The sequence below is a fragment of the Mus pahari genome, chromosome 5 (genome assembly GCF_900095145.1).
Source record: "Mus pahari chromosome 5, PAHARI_EIJ_v1.1, whole genome shotgun sequence".
NCBI lineage: Eukaryota > Metazoa > Chordata > Mammalia > Rodentia > Muridae > Mus > Mus pahari.
The window spans coordinates 91,080,725-91,093,758 of NC_034594.1; the positions used below are offsets into that span (position 1 = coordinate 91,080,725).

The window sequence follows — 13,034 nt, forward strand, 5'->3', positions numbered from 1 at the left end:
GAATCTCAGGGTTGTTTTGGTTTGCATTTCCCTGATGACTAAGTATGTTGAACATTTTTTCAGGTGTTTCTCAGTCATTCGGTATTTACCAAACCCAGATACTAATGTACATGCCAGCAAGATTCTGCTGAAGGGACCCTGATATAGCAGTCTCTTCTGAGGCTATGCCAGTGCCTGGCAAACACAGAAGTGGATGCTCACAGTCAGCTATTGGATGGAATACAGGGCCCCCAATGGAGGAGCTAGAGAAAGTACCCAAGGTGTTGTAGGGGGCTGCAACCTTGTAGGTGCAACAACAATATGAACTAACCAGTACCCCTTGAGCTCGAGTCTCTAGCTGCATATGTAGCTGAAGATGGCCTAATCGGCCATCATTGGGAAGAGAGGTCCCTTGGTCTCGTAAACTTTATATGACCGAGCACAGGGGAAGGCCAGGGCCAAGTAGCGAGAGTGGGTGGGTCGGGGAGCAGGGGCGGGGGTGGGGTATAGGGAACTTTCGGGATAGCATTTGAAATGTAAATAAAGAAAATAATACTAAATAAAAAGAGATTAATTTATCAAAATCAGTTGTCAAAACAGAGCTATTAAATATTCATTTTACTCACCTGTAGTAGAGAAAATACTTAATTTTTCTGTGATTATTTGTCATGGGGACTTGGGAAAGGGAAGAAAAGGAGAGGGTGTTAAACATCTTATTGGTGTCATATCTGAAACATTAAAAAATGAACAAAAATTGGTAGCAAAAGCTGAAATTCTACTCTTATTAACTGATTTGGCTTAACAGGAATTTGTCTCACTTTGTCTGAAGGTACCGACACAGACCCCAGTGATTATCACTGCATGCCAGGCCATGTATGGCTCAGTAGACTATGGTGTATGGCAGGCTAACTTTGTAGATGTGCCTTTATGATTTCTGAAGGGACACACAACATAAGAAAGCTCTCAAGTAGCTGAGTTTTTACACTGATGAGTTATCTATATGCCACTCCAAAACCCATCTCCCTAAAAATAGGCGATATATGACTTCTCCAGAGAGCAGTGCAACTCAGAGCTTTTAAAATCTCATTCCCTATTCATCATGTGCGACTCATCTGTAATTTTAAAACTGCTAATTACCAAGGGAAACTTTTACAAAGGTAATTTTCTGACTTTGTGAATACTGTGGTGTGAAAACAATGTTCTGGGGGTTGATAGAATGGATGGAAAGTAAGTACAATCATGAAAATAAATTTTGCAAAAAACAAACAAACAAACAAACAAAAAAACAACAACCAAAAAAAAAAAACAAAAAAACAAAAAAAACCCAAAAGTCAAGCATACCTGGCAGTTGCTGGATAATTGTGGCTTGGAGCTCAGACAAAATGCTAACAGGTTCTAGAGCCCATCCTCTGTGACTCTTGGCTACTGATGGGCCCATTCTTGTAAGAACTCCATGCAGTCATCTGCAGATGCTCTGAGTTGATAATTGCCATATCTGTGTTGTGCACAGCCTATCTCCCTATTTTCTGGCTCTTAAAATCTTGCCCACTCTCCTCTTCTGCACTTATTTTCTGAGGCACAGAGGAGACAGTATAAATGCCTTGTTTATTGCTGAGCAATTATCCTTATTCTCAGAATCTTGTATACTCATGCATCTTTTCAATCACTATTATTTACTGTAAGGAGAGGTTTCCCTGATCAAGGATAAAAGTAGCATTTGTTTATGGATAAAAATTGTACATAATTTTAAAGGCAGTTCGGTGATACGTCAATATAGCTTAATAATAGAATTCTGTTTTTCTCAAGGCCTGTGAACCTCCTGATTATGGTTTTCTGATCAGGCTCAAAGTGGCAGGAATGAATTCCTTGCTGTTGCGTATACCTCACATCTAATCAGAGTGGGGCTACCACTGTAACAGTGGTGTGATTGGTGCTCAGGTGGGCACACGTTACCTGACTGATCGGTCTCACATTTCCTGGGGTTCACAGCTGTGTAACACCGCTGATGACTTTTCTCTCCCAGCAGCGTGCATACCAACCTCTGGGCCTCTGAAAGGTAGCCTGCAACTGAGGGAGTTTCCAGTTCATTTCTAGCTTGAATTCTCTATTTCATGCAAACCAGGTGTGAATGCACTAACTTTGCTTGTGAAAAAATTATGATGGACAAACGGAGGAGGAAATATTACAGAACGTTTCTCCACTGCCCTTTAGCATGGGGTGTTACAGAGAGGTGGGCAGAGGGAGGAAGGGGGTATTGGCAGAGATTTGCTTGTCAGTCATGCATTCCAGAGCTCAAAATGGTTAGTCCTTCCTGGTGAAGCATAGCTCTCACTTTATGTATTTACTCTTATTTTCGCTCTGTACTTTTCACTCTATTCTGTTCCAAACGGATACTATTTAATTGTAAAATGTAGGAGGTTGTTTCACAGTAATCTTTCCAAGTGTCTCTCAGAAGTCTCAGTTCTACCAGACCCTTAATCTCAGTTTAATAAGTTACGGTATTTCTGGCATATACTGTTATCTGGCTAAAGTGCCTGTTAACCAATGAACCTATGCTGTGCGCTGAGTGGGAATGGTCTGGAAATGTCAGCAACAGGCCTGAAACCATATGTCTATACCACCACTAGCAGAAGCACAAGCTCTTTTCAGAGACCTCCATTTAGACCAGTCCTAGATTTACAGCTTCACTGAGACGATAGTTTCAGGACGAGCCAATCAATATGAGTCATAGTTGGAGAAAGAATGGCACTCTGGAAAACACACTAGAACCACAGGCATGGGATTCTCAAAGGCAAGTCATTCGTAGGTATCTTTATATGCCCATGCAGAGGATTTGGGTCGCTCTCATGTTCCATTTGTCAGATGGTATAATTTGCAGTACAGTTTAAAGTTAGAAGGTATAATTTAAAGTAAAGATAAAAAATAAAACTTGCTTTTATAAACAAATTTGTAAAATAGATTTATGAAAGGTATTGTTTATATTTATGAATAGGATGGAAGTAAAAAAAATACCCTTAAGTTCTTAGGTCATTTTAGTAGTAAGAAAGTGGATTCTTTATTGTTTTTCACAACTCCAGTTGAGAGATAATTTGTAAAATAAGCTTGCCTCAGTGGGCAATTGAACTTTATCAATTGTATCAGGAGTTTCCTGACTTTGTCTTCAGGAAAGATAAACCAGACTTCTGTTCTTACCCTGTGTTGTAAACACATAAGACCATGTCAATTTTATAGTGTCTCGGAACAGCAACATCTTCAGACTGATGCTTGTGTGGGAAGAACAGGGACCATGCACTTGATTTATTCTGAAGTGTCCTATCACATAGACTTAAATGGTACCCAGTCATCCTTGTCAGAATTTCTTGAACAAGTGTTGCTGTCATGATATCCTACCCATCAATCATGAGGAAATCACTATAATTATGTTATTACTACAAGATCTCTGTTTTGATGAGCTCCTCTGCCATGGTTGAAAGCTTTTAGTTGGATGGATTTTATTGGATTTCAGTCAGCATTTGACATACTTCAGATGTGATGGCAGAATGACCTGAATATATTTGGAATGAGAAGGCTGCTCAGAACCCATACACACTCTCATTGGTTTTCTCTACTTTTCATTGTGTAGGCTCTGGTCCAGCAGCCTGCTAAGCTGCTGCATATAATTCTCTCACTCCATCATCTTCAGTGAAGCTAGCCACCCTAATTCTCTATAAAGTTCAGTATTAACCAAGCATTCTTCCAAGAAAACATTTTAATGTGGAGCTGAAGGAGAGAAGAAATAGCTAGGCAGTTGGTTGTCACTCCCTGCTGAGGGAACTCAATATAACATTTCTTAAATTTCATATGCTTCCCTCTATTAATCTGCATGTAGCATTAGACTGTGAGATAGTTAGTTTCATAAAATGTGCCCTCTATACTATCATGGGGATTTGCATTTTACACTGGGCAGTCACATAAAAAGCTGGGTATGATATACTGTATAATGTCAGTGCTGAGAAGTGACAATGGGAGGATGTCTGGGGCTAACTGGCCAGCAAGTATAGCTGAATTAGTAAGTCCCAAGTCTCACTGAGCTACTCTCTCTCAAAAATAAGGTTTATCACTGTCAATAGGATACTTCACAGAGACATTCAAGCACACACACACACACACACACACACACACACATACACACAGAGAGAGAGAGAGAGAGACAGACAGACAGACAGACAGACAGAGACAGAGAGATGGAGAGACAGTGAGACAGAGAGACAGAAAGACAGGGAAAAATTATGTGTATATATATATATATATATGTATATATATATATANATATATATATATATATATATATATATACACACACACACACACACACACACACACACTCATACAGGCACACTCATCAGCTATGTTGATTGATTATTGAATTCATACCTGCAGTGAGGCAGACATTGGGGCAGAAAACCTGGTGTTCCTTCTTTATATGCAGGTAAATGCTCCGAAGGAAAATGCCTTTTAACGTGTAATTACTTAATTAGATTTCTTATTGTAGCAACAGAAAGATTCATATGTGACTCACCCTACAAAAAATTGACGTGAGAAAGATGTGTGTGTTCACTCTCCAAGAATGTGGGAACCTGTGAGAACCCTAGAACCATCTGCTCCAACAACCTAGGACACAAAATAGAACTCATATAAGACCTGAGATAAACTGAAATAGCAGACAGGACCAATATTATATGTGTTTTTCCCATCGAAATTAAGCCCTGTGTTATCATTCTAATACAATATTCATGACCAGAATCCAGTTATACCAAAATGCATTACTCTTAATTTCTTCTCAAAATTTAAATCTAGATGTCTCATTATTCATTTTCGAATGACCCATTGTTATAGGATCAGATAGGAAAGTAGAAGGTGCCTACTAAGGCTTCCTTGTTCTCATGCCCCAGCATAAATCATTTGACCAGGGGCACAGAGAAATAGAAGAAAAATAGTTTACTAAGAAAGGAAAAGTCACTGCGCAGAAAAGGAGAGAGGTCTAGTATGCTGGTTAAATTTGGTCAACTCAAAAAAAACCCATACTATCTGGGGATAATGATTCTCAATTGAGGAACTACCTCCATCAGATTGGTCAACAGACAAGTCTGTAGGCATTTTCTTGATTAATGATTTATATGGGAAGACTCAGTTCCCTTGATGTGGTGCCACAATGAGCAGATAGTCCTGGGATGTTTAAGAAGGCAGACTGGACATACCACGGGGAGTGAATCTGAGTAGCTTTCCTCAAGGGTTTCTCCCTTTATTCCTGGTTTCTGGCTCCTGCCTTGAGCTATTTCCCTGACTTGACTCAGTGATGGACTGCAATCCAGATGAGCAAGGAAAATTTCTATGGTGAAAGTGTGTGCTCAAAATACTCCTGGGCCAAGATAAACTTCTCTGTGTCATTAACACTGGCACCCTGTTTTCTGGCAGTTCTAATGCAATTATTTCATAAGTAGCCCAAGTAGGGAAGGGTTTTTGTCTTTTGTCTTTTGCTATCTACTAGCTTCTTTATATGTTAACCATCATGCCCCCTCTCTCTCCCTCCCTTCCTCCCTCCCTTCCTCCCTCCCTCCCTCCCTCCCTCCCTCNTATCTATTTCCCTGTTTTTAAAAATTATTTCATTTTTTGAATTTAGAATTACATCATTTCCCCCATCCCTTTCTTACTTCCAAACTTTCTTAGTATTTCCCCTTGCTCTCTTTCAAATTCATGGCTTCTTTTTTCATTATTGTTATATGCATACACACACACACACACACACACACACACACACACACACACACATATATATATATATATATATATATATATATATATATATACTCTGGATGGGAACAGAGGAAATATGCTTGAACCCTAGTGTAAGTTTCTGGACCAGCTGAAGCAAGCTTGCCAACTCTCCTTCTCTCTCTCTCTTCACATACACACACACACACACACACACACACACACACACTCACACTCATCTATTATTCTATTATACCCTTAATTATTTTTCATGAAGTAACTGATTATTTTTATAAGGTATTGTAAGAAATATGCAGGTGCCTTCAGGTAAAATACACCATTTGAAAGCCACATTGAAAGACTGGATTCATGAAGATATCAGAGATTGCAAAGGGCTCAGGTGTGTGCAAAGAAGAAGCTCACGGGCAATTGGCAGAGAATATGGATAGTTTCTGTGGAATCTGGAGAGTTCACTTGTGGTAGAGAAATCAGGGTCTAAGTGTAGCTATGAATCAGGTTGCCATAGAAACAGTTTGAAGTGAGAGATGACTGCGTTAAAAGCTTCATTTGCTGTTAGGTTGTCTTCACACTTTAGTAGGAATGGTGTAAAACACAAATGAGATAGATGATAGTCCTTTAGCAGTTAGGACCCATGTGTTTTTTCCTGCTTGATGTTGATTCAATGTGTAAGTAAATGGTTGCTGGAGCCAGGCTTCTGCTTCTCACCCAAGTGTACCTGTGAATGTCTTGAAAGGTAGCTTATTATTCATTCCCCCCCCTCATTACTATTTATACTAGTCAAAACAATTAAGGTGAACACCCCCACACCACCACACCCCCCCACACACACTTGCTAGAGTAAGAGTGTAGGCTATGACAGCCCTGAGAGGGTTGAATCAGCTAATTTCCTCAAGAAGCCAACTAAACGTACAAGTAATAGTTAAAAGCAGAAAAAGGAGACATATTCAATGTCACCATGTTGGCAAGATAAATAAAGAAGTCCAGTGTGCATTTCGATTTATCTGTGGAATTTTGCAGCAGCAGCATGGAGTTTCTCTGTGTAGCCCTGGCTGTCTTGGTACTCTCTCTGGGGACCAGGCTGGCCTCTAATTCACAGAGATATGCCTACCTATGTTTCCTGAGTGCTGGGATTAAAGTTGTGTGCTCCCACAGCACCTGTGGGATATTAATAGGGGGGTTATACTTAAAAACAAAACAATCATTATTCATAGCTAAGGAACTCGGCTCATCATCATTGTCTGAGCTTGTCTTTCTTGCACAGAAAAGTTGTTATAGTTATGTAAAATCTCTTTCAGAGAGAAAAGCTCACACTCTGGCTGAAAGGGGGCTTCAGCTGTCTCCTTCTCCCAGCCTGAGATTCCTGGGGGAGTTTCACTTCATTGGAGTCTATTGCTTATATTGTTCTGTAGCCAAAGGGAGGAATAAACTTGTCTCTTTATTCCTACCTTCCCAACAGGACAGTCACATACACACAACACAGACTGAGGCTGTGGTTTCTTATAATGATATGGTGCAATGGAATATGGACTCGAGAATATATGGGGAACTGCTCTTTCTTAACTAGATTCCTCCAAAACTCAAGAGATTATAAGCAAATAAAGAAAGTCAATGACATCACTAAATGATACTTTAAAAGCTAGAGAACCTGGCAAACTGGACTGATAGAATACTTCCTAGCTGATGGCTAGAAAAGAAGAGCCACCCATAATCAAGCAGGAAAATAGGTGTTGTAATTGCCTCCTGCCTATGCTTTGTATCTTCAAGGAACACTAAATGGATTAGATGGTGTTCAACTTCCCTGGTCAGAAAAAACTTCTTGACTCTGATGTCTGGTTCCTATCTGAATAAGACATGAGAAAACAAAAAATAATATTTTATCTGATCACCTTTGATTCATGTTGTCTTGCTGAGTTATTGACACTATAAAATGACATTTTCATCCACAGAATTCCTGCTCAAATACTACTCTACTATATTATAAAATAAAAATTTCATGTTTTAAGCAATCTTAAATTTTTGTGTTGGGCCTCAGTTATTGCTATCTTGGACTGCCTGTATGCTCTTATATGAAAGGCTGATACAATTGGTGTTAGTTTTAGGTGCTGAAAAAGATAGAGGTTTTAGAGAAAGACAAATAGTTTGGTTCCTCACCAGGACCAGAGACTTATTAACCCCAAGGGTACTACACTGATAGATTCAGAAGAGACATTGTTCTCAATAGACAAAGAAGGGGAATTCCTATAGGTGTCCAAAGATAGAGGCCCCATTCTACCATTAATGAGTAGCCCATAGCACTGTATGTGCTTACACTAGGGTTGCTTCTGAATTCAAAACAGAAATTGAAATATGGCTGTATATGTGATGGATCCCCAGGTGGGGCAGTCTCTGGATGGTCTTTCCTTCTGTCTTAGCTATGAACTTTGTATCTGTAACTCCTTCCACGGGTATTTTGTTCCCCATTCTAAGAAGGAACGAAATATCCACTCTTTGGTCTTCCTTCTTCTTGAGTTTAACATGTTTTGTAAATTGTATCTTGGATATTGTAAGATTCTGGGCTAATATCTGCTTATCAGTGAGTGCATATCATGTGTGATCTTTTGTGATTGGGTTACCTCACTCAGGATGATATCCTCCAGATCCATCCATTTGCCTAAGAATTTCATAAATTCATTGTTTTTAATAGCTGAGTAGTACTCCATTGTGTAAATGTACCACATTTTCTGTATTCATTCTTCTGTTGAGAGATATATGGGTTCTGTCCAGCTTCTGGCTATTATAAATAAGGCTGCTATGAACATAGTGGAGCATGTGTCCTTATTATAAGTTGGAACATCTTCTGGGTATATTCCCAGGAGTGATTTTTATGGGTACTCAGGTAGTATTATGTCCAATTTTCTGAGGAACTGCCAAAATAATTTCCAGAGTGGTTGTACAAGCTTGCAATCCCACCAGAGTTGTGTTCCTCTTTCTCCACATACTCACCAGCATCTGCTGTCACCTGAATTTTTGATCTTAGCCATTCTTACTTATGTGAGGTGGAATATCAGGGTTATTTTGATATGCATTTCCCTGATGATTAAGGATGTTGAACATTTTTTCAGGTGCTTCTCAACCATTCAGTATTCCTCAGTTGAGAATTCTTCATCTCTGTACCCCATTTTTTAATAGGGTTATTTGATTTCCTGGACTCCAGCTTCTTGAGTTCTTTGTATATATTAGATATTAGTCCCCTATCTGACTTAGGATTGGTAAAGATCCTTTCCCAATCTTTTGGTGGCCTTTTTGTCTTATTGACAGTGTCTTTTGCTTTACAGAAGCTTTGCAATTTTATAAGGTCCCATTTGTCAATTCTTGATCTTACATCCCAAGCCATTGCTGTTCTGTTCAGGAATATTTACCCTGTGACCATACAAAGAGAAGTTTTATTGATGTACTGGAGACTTGCATTTTTCTGTGAATATGAAGAAGCATATTTAAAACATACTCAAGGATTGTGCTACCTTAGTAAACAATGGTTTTAGGTTCTTCTCCTAGATCCATAACTTCACTAGCCCTTAATAGTCGGCTAGGTTTCTAGTACCAGACATGATTCCCATCTTTTTCATCTTGTTTTAAGTATAATTAGAGACCTGTTGCCTACCACCAATGTAGGGCAGTTACTATTTTACCCTCAGAGTTATCATATCATGCTGGTTGCTAATATGAGCCATAGGCATCATAGTTTAATAGGACTTTTGGTTGCTTCCCTTCTTTTGAAGATTATATGGCATCTTCTGATAGAAAGAAAGCTAGTGGACAGCGAGGAGCTTTAGCTTAGTTCTAGCTCATAGGCCTCTGAGCCCTGTTTTAGAAGTGGCTGGTTTCTTCACTAATAGGGACTTAGCTTCTACTTCTGAGGTCTTGTTTTAACAGCAAAGAGAAAAATAATACAACTCAGTGGTTAAAATTATTAACTTGCTAGGATCTTAATCCTTCTAAGAGATAAGCATGCCTACACAGAATTTGCTTGGATAGGCCATCTAAGGTGGGAAGACCCACTATGCATGTGGGCAGTATTCTGATCTGGGTCTTGGGCTTTAAAATGGAGAAAGTAAGCTGAGCACCACCATTCATCTGCGTCTACTTCATGACTTTGAACTCCATGTGACCAGCTGCCTCAAGCTCCTGCCAACATGTGTATGCCATGTGATGCCACAGGTTTGCTGCCACGATGTACTACGTCTCCTTGAGCTGTTAGCTGGAATAAACTCTTTATCCTTTAAGTTGTTTATTGTCAGATGTTTGACAACAGCAACAAAAGGTAACTAATGCAAACAAGCACATGTAGCAGTGAATGTCCAGGCCCTATCATTTTGTAAAAGCAAGGGAAGTTCCTCATATGCATATCAGTTTGTATGTGGTAGTAGCTCCCTGGTTATCATCAAAATGGCTAGGACTCATTTGACCTGAACTGCAGGTGTGAAATCTGCAAGTGAGGGCACGTTTTTAGATCTCAATTGCATTGCATTTGTCTCCTTCTGAGCTCCCAATCACTACTCCTTCTACAAAGCTTGAAATTTTGGGTCCAGTGTAATGCTAGAGAACATTTGTTAATGCATTCAATGATAATAACACCAGGACAAGGAAAAAAGGAAAATTACTACCAGCTCTTAATCTCTGTGTGGAATATTTGTGACTTAACTGATTTCAGTCAGTGTAGGCATAGTCGGCATAGTCATTCATACCCTGGGATGTGTTCCTTCCTAAGCGTTAGAGAAAAATCAAAGAGGCAAATTGATACATGAGATAATGTGCAGTTGTTTGTACATTAAAACAGTGGCTTTCAAAGCAATGGAAGCAGCACAGATGACAGCAACTGAATACAAGCTATACACTGGATTCTCTACCACAATCACAACCAACCTGACATATAGGCTAGATTCTGACTTACTTTAAGAGGAGGTGTGTGTGTGAATGCCTTTTAAATGGAGGTATAAAGGCGACCTTGTGTAGAATTCAGGAGGCATGTATAAGCATTTGGCCTTTTCCCTAAAATGGTATGCTGAGTTTCTTGATGAATATCCCCTTTAATCATCCATCCACTGTGAGACTATTTTCTAAAGAGAGAAAAACATTTATATAATCACAACCAGTGACTCACGGGGGAACAGGCTCAGGCAACCTTACTCTTGAGTGAATAGTGACTGATTACAAATGCACAAGTGTTGCTGGAAATTCAATTTTGTCTCGTTATTTGTTTGCATGACCATACAAATATCATAAACAAACATAGTCGAGTCCAGGATACATTTTGTGTATATGCTTTGTGAATATGTGGAAGTATATGTATGTGTATGCCTGTGCATATGGAGGGAGAGGTCACCATAAATGCTCTGCCTCTATTCCTTTTCACCTTAAATCTTCAGACAAGGTTTCTCCCAGAATCTGTAACTCATCAATTAAATTAAATTAAATTAAATTGCATGTTCAGCAAGCATCCATAACACATCTGTATCCACCTGCTTCTTCTGGGATTACAAGTGCATACTGCCATAGTCACTTTTGTATTTGGATCCTCAGAAAGTGAATTCAGATCAGTATTCTTGCATATCAAGTGCCTTTTCCACTGAACCCAAGGCTTGTGGATGTCTCTGCTAGAAAGTGCTGCTGTGGGTTAGACCTTTGGTTTCCTGATCTGCACTAAGTGTCTCCTTCTGACACTTGGACCCTGGGTGGAAACTGAATTCAGGCAACTGCCTTGGAGCATGGCAGGTTTCCACCAGTGGTGTTGGCTTTAGAAATTCCACCAGTGGTGTTGACTTAGAGAAATTGAGACTTATCATGGAAAAGCTGCTCTTCAATAGCTTTGGAAGGAGACATCTGCAGGGGATGTGACCTGTGGCAGTGTTGCATGAGATTAGCAGAGGGGCACTAATTGCTATAGAGACTCTTAGGAGTGAGGTAGTGCAAATGAAGATATGACATGTCTGGATGTAGAGTTTGTCAGTTATCTAAACACCACATGACTTTCACAAAAGAACCCTCTGCTCTGTTAAAAGAGTAGTTCACTCATTCTTCTATACTCATCTATAGAAAAGGCCAATATGTGGGGCTGAACTTATAAATAGTTTTATTAATTAAGCATAACTTCCTGATGTGGAACAAACTTTGCAGGTCTTGAATATACAGAGGTTCATTTCAAACCCACTTATGCGAATAATTGGCTTACCCTGATCCCTACTTTAGTCAAACCTGGTTCTTTTTTGGGTCACCTCATGCAGGCCAAGTTGTACTCAAAGTCATTAAGTAACCAAGGGTGACTCTAACCTCTTGCTTCTACCTCCTAAAGGCTGATAATAGGCATGCAATGCCATGCCTAGTTTATATGCTGCTGGAGACTTATTAGAGGCTTTGTATATGCTAACCAAGCCCTCAACCAACTGGGCTACATCTCAAGTTTCAGATTTCTCCTGCACTCTTGCGCTTCCCCCTCTCTGTCTCTCTCTGTCTATCTCTGACTCTCTGTCTCTCTGTCTCTTTCTCTCTCTCATGCCATTCTTCTACAGAAGCCAGGCCCAGTCTTCAGCACAATCAGTATTATAACGATATTTTCCTATGTATATTGCTTTCAATGCTATTCCAGAGTTTGGGACAAAACTGACTCACCATATGGCTTTCCTTGGGGAGTTAATGTAATTATTTTTATATCTTTGATTCCCTAGAATATGTTGACTTTTTCTGGCCCCTCTACTTAGAATCTCAGACAGCCTTTGTAGATAGCATTGGGATCTTAAAACATGAACAGAAAAAGTTGATCTGAGCAATGCTGACATATTATGATTGTGAAGCTGAATGTGAAATTAATTCTGAAATTAAGGTCTGTGCTGGGTAGTTGTTTATACAAACTATTGTATTGCAGAATAGAAAATGGCTTTTATATGTTTGTTTTTTTATTATTATTGTTTTTCAGGGCAATGTCACTTTTTCCTGCTCAGAACCACAAATTGTTCCTATCACATTTGTCAACTCCAGAAGCAGTTATTTGATGCTGCCTGGAACCCCCCAAATTGATGGTCTGTCAGTGAGTTTCCAGTTCCGAACATGGAATGAGGATGGTCTGCTTCTGTCCACAGAGCTGTCTGAAGGCTCAGGGACCCTGCTGCTCATCCTGGAGGGCGGGACTCTGAGGCTCCTGATTAAGAAAGTGGCAAGACATGGAACTGAAATCCTCACAGGTAATAACTCTGCTGACTTCATTGTAAACTACTCTCTCCTCTCCTCTCCTCTCCTCTCCTCTCCTCTCC

The 13,034-nt window shown here is 39.7% G+C and overlaps 1 protein-coding gene across 1 annotated transcript in view; it reads left to right on the forward strand.

Moving 5' to 3' along the window:
- Cntnap5 (contactin associated protein like 5) overlaps positions 1 to 13,034 on the forward strand; it is an 858,611-nt gene that overhangs the window by 428,366 nt on the left and 417,211 nt on the right. The window contains exon 8 of the mRNA XM_029539128.1: positions 12,701 to 12,965. Within this exon, the coding sequence (XP_029394988.1) occupies positions 12,701 to 12,965 (265 nt within the window). The remainder of the gene's footprint in view (positions 1 to 12,700; positions 12,966 to 13,034) is intronic.